General features: G+C 36.0%; 1 protein-coding gene across 2 annotated transcripts; it reads left to right on the forward strand.

Annotated features, from left to right (window-relative positions):
- Positions 1–770: 770 nt before the first annotated feature.
- Positions 771–10,964, forward strand: LOC126370660 (heparin sulfate O-sulfotransferase). 2 transcript variants are annotated; one of them, XR_007566908.1, is made up of 6 exons: positions 771–1,018; positions 1,095–1,398; positions 2,113–2,251; positions 3,427–3,524; positions 4,069–4,488; positions 10,800–10,964. XR_007566908.1 is itself a non-coding variant. In XM_050015633.1 (5 exons), exons 1-5 carry the CDS (start codon positions 907–909, stop codon positions 4,436–4,438), a joined length of 1,023 nt encoding a protein of 340 aa, XP_049871590.1. In that variant the 5' UTR covers positions 771–906; the 3' UTR covers positions 4,439–4,567. The 2 variants fall into 2 exon arrangements, 1 of the variants encoding a protein (XP_049871590.1); XM_050015633.1 differs by lacking the exon at positions 10,800–10,964 and having other exon boundaries at positions 4,069–4,567.
- The last annotated feature ends 6,286 nt before the right edge of the window (positions 10,965–17,250 follow it).

Raw genomic sequence — 17,250 nt, forward strand, 5'->3', positions numbered from 1 at the left:
CTTCGTATTAATTATTTAGATTACTCAATGAAGAAAGCAACTGTCCCGTTCCCGTTTCCCGCCGAAAAGCCAAAGATTGTTTGTAATAAAATACAAAGCAATAACAAAACGGCTTTTTGGCGGGAGGCGGGAACGGGACAGTTGCTTTCTTCATTGAATGATCTAAATAATTAATACGAAGTGGTGTTTTGTGGTTAATGATCGCATTAAGTTAGTCGGAAGACATTCGCGAGTGTTATTATATTGGAGTATTCAATAAACAAAGTGTATCTGCCTATTTTCGCTTCGTGTCAGGAAGCCGCTTCATAACTCAAAAGTTTATGCGGACTTTTGAGTTAATTCGTTTGGGGTTCGGAGTAGGAGTCTACTCCGAGGGTGGGGGCTTAGGTTTCATCATCATCACCTTTCATCATTTCATTAATCATCAAGAAAAAAAATACGTCAGACATGGCTGTATGGGCATAGTTCCCTTTGCCTTACCCTTCGGGGAAAACCCTCAGAAAACCAAACCAAAAAAAAAAAAAGCAATAACAAAACAGAACACTTACTATCATAACAAGAACAAAGATTTTATCAAGTAGAAAAAAATATTTGGCGTACATTACTGGTTTTACGTAGTTCTTAAATTAACTGTATTGTGATAAACAAACAATGTTTGTAAAATAAAATTATTAATTTTATGAATCTGTACCAGAATTAAGCATTTTCTGTTTGTTAAAATGTCATCTTGACATTTAGTTTGACAGCTGGTTTGACGTTTCTGATGAATGGCGACTTCGCTTCGGTGGTGAACTATTTATTTTCTTGTGTGGGTGTCCCAAATAGTGAAAACGAACGTAATATTTATAATGGACTGGCGGTAGTTATCCATGTGCTCATTCCAATGTGAGAAAAGCGGCCGTCGACATGTTGAATGTGCATAAACTTTGGCTGTTGTCATGTCTCTCTGTTGTTGTTATTGTAGTTTTATATTTTCAAGCAGAAATAGCGCGTTTGGAGGAGAACTATCAAAAATTAGGTAAGTTTACCTCTTATTAGAGTACCACATTTAAGTAAGAACTGGATTACATGCTCTGTATTGTTAATTTTTGCAGAATACAGACTCGTCCAACCGCACGTAGAATCTCGTCAATTTTTCCCGAGACCGGTGGAAAGAGATGACGATGACTTAGTGGTCATATACAATAGGGTCCCGAAGACGGGCTCAACGAGTTTCGTGGGTGTGGCGTATGATTTGTGTAAGAAAAATCACTTCAAAGTGCTACATATCAATATTACTGCCAACCAACATGTTATGTCGCTCAATAACCAGCTAAAGTTCGCGAGAAACGTTACAATGTGGCAGGAGATGAAACCAGCTCTTTATCACGGTCATATGGCATTCCTGAACTTTGATAGGTAAGTTTTATTTGTATATTATAAATAATAATTTATGGACACAAATGAATATTAAAAACTTTTTTTCTTAACTGGTTAATATTATAATAAAAAAAATTAATATAAGTCTCCATAAATGGTATTCTTGAGTTACTTATACATGAATTTTGTTTGAAAATTAACTGGAATGTTTTAAAATTAATTATTTAGATATATTAATAAAGTTTCATAACACAGTATTTTGTGAAACTATTATATAATTTGCAGTATAAAATATTTAATATACATTACACAATAAATTAAGTATATATAAAAGCAATATTTATTGCTTATTGTATGAGATGGTTGTTATTGTATGAAATTACTATTAGTTAGTACTACAAGTACTATTAGATGTTATTACCATTATTAATAGTACATACATATATAGTATAAGCTTAATTAACACAATATACAGGGTGTTAGTGATATCGTAACGAATACCAAGGGGGATGATTCAGATCATGATTCTGAGTTGATATCAAGTGGAATTTCCTGTTGGAAAATTTACACTAACATTTGTTAGTGTTTTTTTTAATTATTTTCAGTTCCATATTTTTGCGACGGAAAATTGCCCTTGATGTCAATTCAGAATCATGGTCCGAATCATCCCTCAAAGTTATTGTTCGATGTCACTAACATCCTGTATATATAACACAAAATAAATAAATAATTATATTTTTTCTTTGATTCCAGGCTAGGCACCTCATCTAAACCACTATATATCAACTTAATCAGAAAGCCTCTAGACCGGCTGGTGTCATATTACTACTTCCTCCGCAACGGAGACAACTTCAGACCACATCTAGTCAGAAAAAAACATGGAGACAAAATGGTAAGATGGTTGTTCATTTATTTGATTGAAACACATACACACACAAATCTCGTACGTACATATTATGTAAGGATGTTCTTATTCCCTTGTGAGCATTATAAGGTTAATGACCACCCTGATCAACCCTGATGTCAGTGTTACATCTAGAAAACCAAACAGACTAGTTCTCAATATGGTTCCAAAAACTACACGGTACCAAAAAATCTGATCCGCTATGTGCATAAAAATCATTAACAAAATAGCAGAACAGTTTAAAATACATTCAATAGGTCAAAATTGCTTCACAAATGGTTACAGCAAAAGCTATTCTATTCTCTGGACAATTTCTTTACGGTAACTACAAATTTTTAATTGACGAGGGTAGTCTATTCGATGCATGGTTTAACCCAATGACGAATAAGACTGAACTAAGATCGGTTGAAATTGATAACGCTGATTGATTATTATTTTATCGATTTTATTCTATGACATTGTTTTTGTGTATTGTTTTGCAATGAATGATTTTGTGATTTGCTGAGATTAATTGTTATTTTCGTTAATTTATTTCAATTTATAATTTTATATATTCTTGATATTATTATTTGTATGTTATTATTTTCATAACTAAAAATGTTGCTGACCATCTGCAAACTGTACCTACCATTTTTAAAGCAAATAAATGAATTATGAGCCGCTAAGGTCCCCTGAGCCCCTGACCCAAGTTCGTTAGAAGTGAGAAAACATGGAAGAGGCCTACATCCAAAATTTGATATCAATTTACTGATATTGATAGATAGATAGAAGGGGCATGTTATACTTAATAATTTTGTTATACTTCTATTTTTATTTTATTAGTTTTCTATATTTTTTATTGACTTTTATTAATTTGAATTTGGTTTATGTGAATTAATTTAATGACATTTATTTAAATCTGTACAAAAACTAATTTCATAATAGGACCTTTGTATTGACACTTTTATATTTTCAATTTTATAAATTTTGCATGATTTATGTAATCTAAATGCACGGTAAACTATATTATTTTTTTGTAACATCTGTCACACTGCATTTATGGCAAATAAAGAATCTTATCTTATCTTATCTTAAAGTTGTAAGACCAAAACATCCTTTTAAAATCCAAACCCCATTTTTTGACTCCCTCATCTCATCAAATCAATCTCAAATGTTATTTGTAGACGTTCGACGAGTGTGTGGAAAGGGGTCAGCCGGACTGCGACCCCAACAACATGTGGATGCAGGTTCCCTTCTTCTGCGGACACGCTGCTCAATGCTGGTACTTTCTTCATAAAATAATAAACAGCCTATATACGTCCCACTGCTGGGCACAGGCCTCCCCTCAATCAACTGGAGGGGGTATGGAGCATACTCCATCACGCTGCTCCTCTGCGGGTTGGTAGGTTTTACGGCTAATAGCCCGGACCAACGGCTTAACGTGCCCTCCGAAGCACGGAATCATCTTACTTTTTCGGACAATCAGGTGATTCAAGCCTGAAAAGACCTTATCAAACAAAGAACAGTCCCACAAAGTGTTTTCGACAATGTCCCCATCGGGCATCGAACCCGGACATCCAGATCGTGAGGTATTTAGTAGTTCTCTATGTGTCGGAACTTAAGCATGAGTCTAGCTAGTGAGGTTTCTCACTTATCCAGGGGGTTAAAAAGGCCACATTGAAGCAAGTCACCCAAAAAAGCAATATTGCTTTTTGATATTTTTGTTGACATTGCGCACTTTTATACACGCAAATGTCAGATTGCATTTCTAGACTCCCAGGTCCCACTTAACCAGGTTTCACTGTAATTATTACCTCCCCTTTCAGGAAACCCGGCAACCCCTGGGCTTTGCAGCAAGCGAAAAACAACCTAGTCAACCATTACCTCCTTGTTGGAGTTACTGAGGATATGATGGACTTTATCACAGTCCTCGAGGCAGCCATACCACGGCTCTTTAAAGGCGCCACGGAACACTATTTAAACAGCAACAAGTCACATTTAAGACAAACAAGTGCTAAAATAGAACCCAATTTCAAAACCATAGAACGTATTCAACAGTCTCCTGTATGGAGAATGGAAAATGAACTCTACGAGTTTGCGTTAGAACATTTTAAGTTTGTCAAGAAAAAAGTTTTACTACGTGAAAGTAATAGCGTTGCTCAAATATATTTCTACGAGAAAATACGGCCTAAATGATTTTTTTTCGCTCTAAGAAAATGTACAGTTGATATTCAACTATTTATTAGGTGAGTGTTCATAAATTATCTATAATCTGTTTATTTTATACCTGTCTTATTTTAAAAACAAATATGACTATTTTCTCTATGGAAAAGGCAAAGGCAAAGCTGTGTGTTAAAATTTTGACACGGTTGAGAATATTTTTTTAAGTGTGTATGGTCTGGATGTGAGTCCTTTTAGCCAAATCTTTATTTTTAAAGTTATTTACTTCACCAATTGGAATGATTTTATAAAGTCTTTGAATGAATGAACTTATAAATAATAATTCACATTTATTTTTTAAAGTTTTTGAAAATATATTCAATTAAAACAAATAAAATAAGACATGTATAATCAAATTTTTATATTTTGCTGGTAGACTGAGATTAGTTAGTCAAATTAGTTCCTGTCTATCTTGTTGTAAATTACTCATATACCCCATAGATACACATTGAAAAACACATTAAAATACACATTGATTCATATAGACACCTAATTTTATTTTAAGTTATGCATGTCATGTTCTTATCTGCCGAAAAGGAAAAGGACGGATGTATGTAATGAATGAATAACCCGGGCGAATCAAATAACCATCTCCCTGATATGAAACCCGTTTGACGTGTGCTGTAAACTTAATTCTGTCGGGTTTTTTCCCAATATAAAATTTTGGAAGGGTTTTTTTTAAATTTCTGCCTAAAATTGACGTGTGTTCATAAATTTTATGCCTGTCGATTATTCGTCCTAATTCCTTTTTGGTACATAATAAAATGTTATAACTTAAAATAAGTTTAGATGGTGTCTACTGGAGTCATGATTGTATAATGTATAATGATAGTGGCGTTATTAATCGTCATAATATACTAATCGATTGCAAATAGGCAACGACATATTGGACAAATGTCGCTCGACATAATGTCGCCTAGTGAAAACAAGGCTTTACACTTATATCTAAACGTAGCGCCACTGTCTACAGTCATGAGCAATATAATGTACCCACTTTAGGACTCTGTCGCATTAACATATTTGACATTTAGTGAGACTTCCAGTTCAATTTGTCAAAAAAGTTAAATGTGACATGGTACCTACCAAAGTGTATACATATTAATGCTCGTGACCGTACGTGCAGTATGTTTTATAATCTGTAGATTTTATGTAAAGTATACCTTGTAAATTGGAAATATGTAAGGTATACTACGTTTAGTGAAATGATAGTAGATTATTCCTAGTAAAAAAATGCTGAAATTGGTATAAATCTTTGGCAGAAAAGAAATAGATTAAAATTAATTATTTATCATACATAAATTCGCAGAGAAATAATAGACGAGAATTGCCTTTCGGCACACCCCGAACAGATACAAAACACCTCGTTTTACACAGACACTACACATTGACGTTATCGTACACGCGCATCTGTGTGTGTGACATTTGACGTCATACGATTGAAGACTAAAGTAAGACCGAGGGGGTGAGGTAAACCTAGCTCAGCCGCTGGTGGGGAGCGGAGAGTTGCCGTTCTATACGTAGTTTTTTTTATTAAAATAGTCTGGTGTTTGACCACAATCTTACCCGATGGTAAGTGACGATGTGGTCGAGGGCGAATCACGCTTACCTAGCAAATGCCTATTCACTCTAGCCTTAAAGGCTCCGAGATTATAACTAGTTGGAAAAACAGATGACGGCAGACAGTTCCAGTCCTTTGCTGTTCGCGTCATAAAGAAAGAGTGACGTCCCCACTGCTGAGGCACAGGCTTTCCCTATGGATGGATGGGGAGATCGGGCCTTAAACCATCACACGGGCCCAGTGCGGATTGATGGTTATTAACGACTGCTAATGCAGCCGGGACCAACGGCTTAACGTGCCTTCCGATGCACGGAGGAGCTCGAGATGAAAACTTTTTTTTGTGGTCACATCCTATGACCGGCCCTTGCGAAAGGTGCTTAACATCAACAATCGCAGCCCGAGCTCCTCGCTGCGCCACCGAGCTTCCGGCCAAGTAGTTAATGCCATCTGCGGCAAATCTAAAATAAGTCACGTCAAAAAAAAAACTACGCTACATTTTTTCTGCCACTTTTGGGGGAAGATGAGGTAAACACGTTTAGCACACATCTACTCACTCCCGCAGATTCTTAAAAAAAAAATATTAACATCTCTATAAAAACATAACACAACAAAACCGTCACACAGATAACGAAACACGAACGATTGTTCATGTACTTTCGGCAAAAGGGAACGCGTGCGCTTGGCAAGTTCCGTCTACTATTTCTTTGAGCAAAAAAAAAATGAAAAAAAGACACAATTTAAAAGACAGAATAATTTATCTTTTCGCATGGTATTATGATAGGCATGTATTTATTTATATTAAGTGTAAATGACACTTTGAACACTGCCATCTACCATGAAACTGCGCATTGAAAGGTGCACACTCACTTGAACGGGATCGCTCTTACGGTTCTGAGGGACAGAAAAGGATAGAAGCATAGGAAAGTGCGATGCGGTGCAGCCAGCGGGCTTAGCACCGTAAGCGCGCGACTCTTTCTCGTCTCGACATGCATCATCCTTCACTCTCTCACAGTACTGCACAGAAAGAGACAGATGATCTCTGTCGCGGCGAGAAAGAGTCGCGTGCTTACGGTGCTAAGCCCGCTGATGTAGTTCAACTCCCTTCAGACACTCAGATTGACACCCTTTTTCTAAGATTTTAACTCCAACCTTCCTCGACGCCGTCGAAAGCAAAATCGGTATTCTTAGACGGTTTTTCAACCTTATCTCCAGTTTACTAATTTAAGAACCACGCTCTTGGGAGTTAAAATGGTCACATCGAAGCAATTCGTCTAAGAAAGCAATATTGCTATTTGACATTTGTTTGGATTGCGCACTTACTTTTATATGCGCAAATGTCAAATTGCTATATTGCTTTCTTAGATGAATAATCATAATCATATCATTTATTTTAACCCCTCTTGTCGGTGTAGCATTCTCCATGCTACTTTTTGAGGGAATAATAGGGCAGTGGTTTCCCTTTTGCCTTCCGCCCCGCAGTAGGCGCAGAAGGCGCCCAGAGTAGTCTATTTCAAAGCCTTACTAGGACTCCAGTAAAGTTTGACGTCATTATTTTAGTGTTATTATGTTGGCAGTGTGATAATGCTCGACTCCAGTGAGTAAAGTCCTCAAGTCGAGGGCTAGTGAAGGAAGACTCGAGTGGACATCTTAGAACACGGGTGTGAATTTAAATATTTAATTTAAAAACACATTTTAATACTTTACATTAAACGCTATACTTAATTATTGTGATATTTGAAAGTCCATCCAACGACTTGTTGACTCAATTACGATTATTTACATTATATTTTTATGTTGGTTGTTTTTTTTTATTGTTGAAACTTGTCTAATCTAGTGTAATGTAACATTATCGGGACCATACATTCTGGTACCAAAAAATAATGGTCGGATATAAGAGAAATAAAAAGATACTAACTTCAATAAAATAATTAAAGCACATAGTAACGGGTTCTTACCGCGTTTAAATAGAGATATGAGACTCCCGATATTTCGACACTGTTGCAAGTGCCATGATCACGGGATGACTCAATTCAATAAAATACTCGCATTTTGGTAAAGAAACTTCCTAGCTTGTAATAATTTCTAACGTTATTTCAAAACTTGGCTTGTTTAACGTTAGATCGTACAGTCATGAGCAATATCATGTACCCACTTTAGAACCCTGTCGCACCATCATATTTGACATTTAATGAGACTTACGGTTTAACTTGTCAAAAAAGTGAATGTGACATGGTTTCAAAATGTATGCATATTAGTACTCGTGACCGTGCATGAGATATCCATTTTTTCGATGAGGTACTTTCCAGGTTACGTTCTTCAAAAATTACCTATTTTTTCATTACTCGGGTACATAATTATTCCAAAATACAGTGTAATGGCAGAAGCATACATAAAAATAATTGTTGCTTGATATTTGGATCACATTATGTATAGATTTATGTTGCTACTTACATTGCGTCTTTTTTATTTTGATCAGAATAATAATGGGTGGTTAACAGCCTCCGTGGACTAGTTAGAGCGTTAGGCTCACGATCTGGAGGTCCGGGTTCGATTCCCAATGGGGACATTGTCGAAATTACTTTGTGAGACTGTCCTTTGTTTGGTAAGGACTTTCCAGGCTTGAATCACCTGATTGTACGAAAAAGTAAGATGATTCCGTGCTTCGGAGGGCTCCGTTCGTCCCGGCACCACCAACCCGCATTGGAGCAGCGTGGTGGAGTATACTCCATACCCTCCCCAGTTGATTGAGCGGAGGCCTGTGTCGAGAAATGGGACGTATATAGGCTGTTTATGTAAATAATGGGTGGAAGATGTAATTGTGCGTGGTTGTAATATGGACATTTATACCCAAAAACAAAGATAAAATTTATATTTTTTTTTTTTTAGTTAAGATTTTAGTTCTGTGCAATAAAGTATATTTGATTTGATTTGATAAAATATGCATATGTCTGTTATTTATGAAATTAAAAGGAAGAAACCTATATTGTTTTTGAGGAACCTAGCTTGGAAATTCCCACATTATTCCTGTTTATTATTATTATTATTTAAGTAAGTAAAATTATTAAAATAAAATAGCAATAATATGTCGCCCATCGCATCTTTAAGTTATATTAGATTATTATACTAATCAATCGTGCTTTATTTTTGATATTATTTGAATATATTATATTTTTATTTGCTATTCTTTTATAAATATATCAATAGTTTTAGATATAACAGATAGCTTTAATGTTTTGTAGTTTCATATCATTTTAAAGCAATATTTAATAACCTTTATAACTGTACATTTACACTTGATTATTTATATTCTACTCCATTTCTAATATAACTATATTAAAAGCACTAACGGTCTCGAAATAATACTGAATTTCAAATATAATGTATACTAAACTAATATTATATTTAGTGTAGCAAATATTGAATAGGTTCTAATAGAAAAAAGTTCTTCCAGATGTTAAGGTAATAGGGAAATTATTCATAAAATGTATATAATATAAGTGAATATATTGTGTATCCGCGGACCTAAAGACGTAGAATATTAAGTATATCAGGGGGCTAAATCCGCTACATCGAAGCAATTCATCTAAAAAGCCAATTGCAAAATTTGACATTTGCGCATATAAAAGTAAGTGCGCAATTCAAATTATAAAATATCTTTATTCAGTAGGTAACATAGTTACTCTTTGAATCGTCAATTTTTATATAACGAACGTCTCATCCGCCTAAAACTACTGCAGCTTCTCACAACCTGTATAGCTGGGGAAAATAAGCTGCAAGAAAAACCTCGACACAGGGCCCTAGACGTTCTTTAAAAAAATAAACATAAAATATTGTTATACAAAATGCAAAGAAATATCAAATAGCAATATTGCTTTTTTAGATAAATTGCTTCGATGTGGCATTTTAACCCCCCAGTTCACACTCAAAACCTGAATAGGAATATGCAGTTATAATTAATTTATTCCATTTATTATAAGATATCACTTTTGTACAGAAAAATGTTTAATATTAACGGTAAAAGACAAAAATAGCATTGTACAGGATGTTAGTGACATCGTAACAAAAACTTTGAGGGATGATTCAGATACTGATTCTGAGTAGTTATCAAGTTGAATTTTCCATCATGAGCGCATTGGTGGACCGGTACGACTCGCCGCTGCTGAACCGCTGGGTGCGATTGCACGCTGTTACATAGCTGCCCGCGGCTTCGGTGATTCGGGCCGGTCTCATGTGTTTTATTTTTGTTTTATCGTCTTTCGAAACTGTTGCTAATACTAGGTTAAGCTTTTTATTACTAACTAAATATGGACTAGTTTCCGAAATAAATAATTTGAATTTGAATTAGAATTTGAAAAGTATGGAACTGAAAATAATTAAAAAACACAAAAAAAATCATGAATTGTCCGACAGGAAATTCAACTTGATATTAACTCAGAATCATGGTCTTAATCATCCCCCTCAGTATTCGTTACGATATCACTAACACCCTGTATTTTAGAATAAACCACGTGTATTTTGGCATGTGCTTGTTCGCATATATTGCACATTTTTATTAAGTTGTTTAACACGGACGACGAAATCTGACTCATGGAATTTGATTACTAGGTTAATATGAAAGTACTAGAAATTCTCATTCTGTTCAAACTCACATGACGTATTGGTATAGGATTTCAAATCGGAAAGGAAGGGAAATCCTACTTTTGTTCGTTACCGTCTAGAATGTATTGGATTAGGGTTTACGCGTGTTTAGCACGTTGAAATCCTACTTCGTCTCGGTAGGTGGGGATGTATTGAAGTAGCATTTCGGAATTGCCAGCCGGGCGCCCTCAGGCCTGTTGTCCTATGATTTGTACCATGTGAGAGCTCTCAGCGCTCCTGTCTTGTCCCGCCTTGTGGGCAAGTAGTGAATGCCATGCGAGGATTTACAATAAGCTGTCGCTGTCGCTACCGCTATCGTCCAGTTCGTTTTTTGACAAGATTTTGTACAAGTGGTCCTCTACCAAACCGCAGTGGAGCAGTATAGTGGAGTATGCTCCATACCCCCTCTGGTTGATTGAGGGGACGCATGTGCCTAGCAGAGAGTCTGTTTTAAAACATTTTGCGCTTGAGTCAAACAGTTACTGGCTTATTGGCGCTGTTTGAAACAGTGCATTGTGCCGAGTCAAACAGAAACTGGCATATCTGTTCAATGTACTTAAACAGCTTGAAATAAGCATTATTGTATCTGCAATTGTTATTATACTGCACTTTTAGTTGAACAAAATGTGTTTATGGAAAGAATAAAACTTTTTTTTACCAAAATATTCAGTGTTTGTTTGCATGTTATTGAATTGATTTAAGTATTAACTTCCTTTTATAGTTTTACACTCGGATACAGTCATGAGCAATATAATGTACCCACTTTAGGGACTCTGTGGCACTAACATATTTGACATTTAGTGAGACTTACAGTTCAATTTGTCAAAAAAGTTAATGTGACATGGTACCAAAGTGTATACATATTAATGCTCGTGACCGTACAAGCAAGCGTCAATACAGTTTTCGTAGCATGCTGCCCGGATATACCTACAGCATGTTACGAAAGATGACCCAACTTATTAGCTACGCAATAAATAAACCGATTCTATTGGCTCAATAACGCGTAGCATTTTGCAGGCAGCATACTACAGGGATCTAAACATAAAACAACATATTATTATAACAAAAATCGGGCTAAATCGATCAAGTGTGATCCATGGAAGAACCATACTTTTTATGTTACTAAAGTACCTAATTTAATAGTCTAGTTTCCAATTAGTCAAATCAGTTACTTTTTACTAAACGTCAAAACACGAAATTAACATGGAATTGGTATGAAAAAGCAACCTGTGACGTCACAGAAAAACGTGACAAAATGTCGTACTTATTATTACATTTTTCTTTATTAAAATTAATAAATAAGTTAAACAGAAAAAAAAGTTTTTGTCACCTTTAGATCCGTCTTTATTTTCTAATTAGAACTTTATAATTTATCGTTGACCTAGGAAACTAACCCAATTATAAAAATATGATTACTGAAAAAGATGGCATAATTAAAACACATAATAACGGGTTCTTACCGCGTTTAAAGCAGGGATATGAGACTCCCTATATTCCCTGCTTTAAACGCGGTAAGAACCCGTTATTATGTGTTTTAATTATGATAATAACCGCGTAAACTTAAAACAAGATGGCATAAGTTGTTTTCGCTTACTCATGTTGATAATGCTATCATCATCATCAGCCCATTAACGTCCCCACTGCTGGGGCACTGGCCTTCAATATGGATGGATAGGGCCTTAAACCATCACGCGGGCCCAGTGCGGATTGATGGTTATTAACGACTGCTAATGCAGCCGGGACCAACGGCTTAACGTGCCTTCCGAAGCACGGAGGAGCTCGAGATGAAAACTTTTTTTTTTGTGGTCACCCATCCTATGACCGGCCTTTGCGAAAGTTGCTTTACTTCAACAATCGCAGACCGAGCGCATTTACCGCTGCGCCACCGAGCTCCTCATTAAAATTAATAAATAAGTTAAATAGAAAAAGAAAACGTTTTTTGTCAACTTTAGATCCGTCTTTATTTTCTAATTAGAACTTTATAATTTATCATTGACCTAGGAAACTAACCCAATTATAAAAATATAATTACTGAAAAAGATGGCATAAGTTGTTTTCGCCTACTCATGTTGATAATGCTATAATACTATGATATCCTTAATGTATAATGAAGGGACTTATTTTGTGTATGATTATATGAAAATTGAACCAGTGGCGGCCCTAGGACGGTGCGATCGACCAGGGCACCGTTTTAGGAGAGGCGCCAAAATCAGCCAAGACGGGACCAATCTCTCTGGCAGCCCCGGATCTACAGGGGATTAACTGGTACACCTGCCTTGTGAAATAGACCTCTTAGCGGCCACATAAAACTCATATATGTAATGGGTGGCCGTATAAACATAACATAACAAATACTCTATTGCACAAACAGGAAAAAACAAAATACATAACAAAAGAGAAATAGAATGAGTACAATAGGCGGCCTTATTGCTAAGTAGCAATCTCTTCCGGACAACCTTTAAGTATAGGAGATATTGAATATTATGTAATATAGCGGGATGGTGCAGCATGAGAATACTTGTATGTATTCGTCATTTTTAAGATTTAATTAGGTACTTATATTTTCCCCCACAGTCTAATTGAGGGGAGGCCTTTGCCCAGCAGTGGGACGTGTATAGGCTGTTTATGTTTTATATTTCGGTGGCCGTAAACAAATCGAAATTAACTGTATTTTGAGGGGCGCCACTGTGATGTCTTGCGCCACCTAAATATTTAGCTATGGCCGCCACTGAATTGAACCCTCTACCTAGATACTCACGACCCAGACTCCCACGCGTTAAATTCCACGCGTACATAGTTTGTTTGTCGCTAAGCTGGTATCATATCCCACGCCAACAACCGAAGCACGGTTTTAAAAAACTTTTAATAATCTGTACACCTAACGAGTCCTTTAGTCCAGTGGTTCCCAAACTTCAGGGCGCGAAGACCACTTTGGAGGGGGCTCAGACTTAAAGGAAGAGGGGGCAAGACCAAGACAAGATTACATGGAACGAATTAAAGAAAAGGCAGACCTATCCATTAAAGAAGATAAAGAATTTGCTTTGTATAGAGAGAGAGATAGTTGGAAAATGTGAAATTTTACACCGACAAGAACGTGTCCTTCAGAAGGTAGGAATTAATTAAAGTTCACTCTCTCGCAACCATAGCGTAATATATACAATAAAACGGCATTTGCATTTTTATCAATCATATTTTGACATGACATAAAACCAGAAGTAAAAACATAGATATACCACAGGCCTCCCTCCTAAATCTTGTAGTTAGCTACTATTGGTTGTTACTGAAATCTGCAGCATCTGGTCGACGTGCTTCTTCCAGGTCTGACCATCATCCGTTCTTACCGTTTCAATAAAACGCCATTTGCATTTTTATCAATCATATTTTGACATGACATTTATAACCATAAGTAAAAACATAGATATACCACACATAGTTTTTTCTCTGTCACACCAAAAATCTTATTCTTACTGTATGCCACCTAACGTATAAGTGCGAACGAGACACAATCCGCGCATGCTCCCCTTTACTCCTTCGCGGCTCACGGCCATTTAAGACTAAAGTAAAACCCAGAGGGGGTGAGGTCGGTGCCCGATACGAATTTGTACGGGGGGGGGAGCTGCCGTTCTATACGTAGCATTCATTATTCTGTATTATATGCTAATAAAATACAATAAATAAATTACACGTGTTAGTTGATTAAAAATAGGTATACACGTATTTTTATTTTCATTGTTATAGGGTACTACTGACATCGTAACGAAAACTTTGAGGGATGATTCAGACCATGAGTCCGAGTTGATATCAAATGGAATTTCCTGTCAGAAAATTCATGAAAAGTTTAATGCTTTTTTTTTCAGTTCCATACTTTTGCGACGGAAAATTCCACCTCAGACTCACGGTCTCAATGAAAAGGACTCATGATCTGAATCATCCCTCAAATTTTTCGTTACGATGTCACTAACATCCATACGTACGAGTATGGCTACCTGTACGTACTTGTACGTGTGTAAGTGACATCGTAACGAATACTGACGGGGGTGATTCAGCTCATGATTCTGAGATAATATCAAGTGGAAATTTCCATCGGAAAAGTATAGAATTGAAAATAATTAAAAAAATACACAAAAATCATTATGAATTTTGCGACGGGAAAATACTGTTTCTATAATTGACAGTAACTCAGAATCATGGTCTGAATTATCCCCCTCAGTATTCGTTGCGATGTCACTAACACCCGGTATGGGGTAAAAGTTTGAGAACCCCTGTTCACGGATACCTATTTCATCGCTTTTTAATTTCCCATGTCGTGTCCACCCCCATTTACCTACAGCGCGGTGGAATGTTTAACTTAATAATGCTGGTTCATGCATGACTCATTTAATTTCACGACGACATAAATAATATTTAATACCCAAACGATTATCCACACGAATACGTGAAATCGAATTCCGTTACGTGATTATTAATAAAAAATGTGATAGACAATTAATAAGTAGTCATATAGTTTTTATATTGTTTAAACTTAAGTTTCACGGCGCATTGGCGCTTCTGCACTGTAAAGTCGCGAAATGTAAATAAAATAAATAAATAAATAAGTGTAGTGTATATAAGTGTAGACTATTCTGGGCGCCATCCTTCCCTCAATCAGCGCTTATCGCTATCGACCCGCTAGGGTCGATTAATTCTTTCAAATATTTTTCCTCTCAGACGACGCCCTGTCTTAAACGTTGTACAGGGTGAGAGCCTTCAGCGCTCGCCATTTTTCCGGCCAAGTAGTTAATGCCATCTGCGGCAAATCAACATAAGTCACGTCAAAAAAAGGGTGTGGAGGGGATTCGGTGCACGTACACGTGGGCGTAGGCATAAAATGTACGGCGAAAGAGTTGAGTAGTGTAATAAGGTCTTAAGCGAAGTTCTTTGTTTATTTCTAAATGAAAGAATAATAATTAGTATACCAGTTTAGGTTGTATGGTAAATATAAAACTACAAGATTTTTAAGACAGCGGACTAATTGCTAGTTACGTCGTGTTAATACGTGTAGACATAAATGACAAAATAAATAACCACAGTTACTTACGTCCCTATATCAATATTGTTTGTTATAATTTCATGTTAAGTAGCTTTAATGTCGTTAAAGACATTGTCATAATTTAAATAACTTTTTTATAAATCAAGACCCTTACATCACATAAGTAAAAAAAATTGTGATATACGTCATACTTTCAAAATCTTGGGTCCTTTACGCTGTTTTATTCAAAAATATCAGAAAATTCAATCGTTAATAAAATAAAAAATATGAGAGCTATTGGTATTTCAAATGTATCAATCGATGGAAAAAACAAGCTCTATCGAATAATGGAATAAAAAAAATTTGACCAAATGTCCCTTACAGCAATTGAAATTTCCAGCGACGATATAACCTTACGGTAACAGAAATTGTATTCAGTTCACCCATATATCGTACATCATGTTAGAAAGGGCCCAATACTCTGTCGGTTTTACCGACATAATTGGGAAAATATGCAGCTGAACGTGTTCTATATTTTTATTCGCTCCTAGTTCAATATTTCTCCGATACGCAATAGAAAACTCCAGAACTTCTGACACTTATTATTAGTTTATTTATAATATTAAGTACTAGAATATCCATTTTACTAGATTTAAGTAAGTATAATGATTATTTATTCAAAACTTTCAGTAAGTAAGTAAACATTTTTTAAATGACATTTGGATGAATAATGCAAGTAAGTACGTATATTCACTAGCTTAATAGATCATAATGGGCCGCAATTGTTTATACCTCAATATATATGAGGTAGGAACCTCAATAGAGGCATATAATTAGAAAATTTTGTGTGTCATTATATTTCGAAGAACTTTGTCTTCCAACTTCTTTGAAAGCTTCAATTATCGTAAGTGTAACGGATCTGAATAAATTATAATCGTCCTTGTCAGTTTGACTGAAAAATTAACCATTTTACGACCCTAATCGCCGTATGAGTTAACCACATTTCTTATGAGCAAATATGCCATTACTCACTCGAAGGCATGTCTTGCACGGCCCTGCATTTTGAACGATAATCGCTCACGCAGTTGTTCATTGAGGGGGACGAAGCGTTAATTATTCAATCGATGCTCCGTCCCTCTCACGCAGGCTGCAGTCCGAGCGCGCGAGCGAGATAGACAGTGTTTTGATAGGTAAACCTGTGTGAAGTGGTGGTGTATGTTTCAGTCGTGTGTTAGAGCTGCTAGAGAGCGGTTGGCCCGCGATGCCAACTAGAATCAAACCGCTCGCAGAAATGCTATCACGGAGGCACAACTTCCGAATAACCAGAAGATCAATCAGTTAAAATTTTAAAATGAAACAAAGAAGTTTAAACGTAACGGCTTTTATGTTTAGTTTGTTTTGAGGTCCGTTTTCGAAGGTCGCGTCCTTCAATCGATAAACTATTAATTGCTACAGCGTGTGATTGTCCGTGGCCTGTAGACACTTGTGTTTTGGATATATATTTTTTCGAAAAGTGCCAATTAAAAGTAGTTTTTAATTATATTTTTGTAGACTGTGTCGATAATTTGCTGTAGAAGGGACCGG

This window comes from Pectinophora gossypiella, chromosome 1, assembly GCF_024362695.1.
Source record: "Pectinophora gossypiella chromosome 1, ilPecGoss1.1, whole genome shotgun sequence".
Classification (NCBI taxonomy): domain Eukaryota; kingdom Metazoa; phylum Arthropoda; class Insecta; order Lepidoptera; family Gelechiidae; genus Pectinophora; species Pectinophora gossypiella.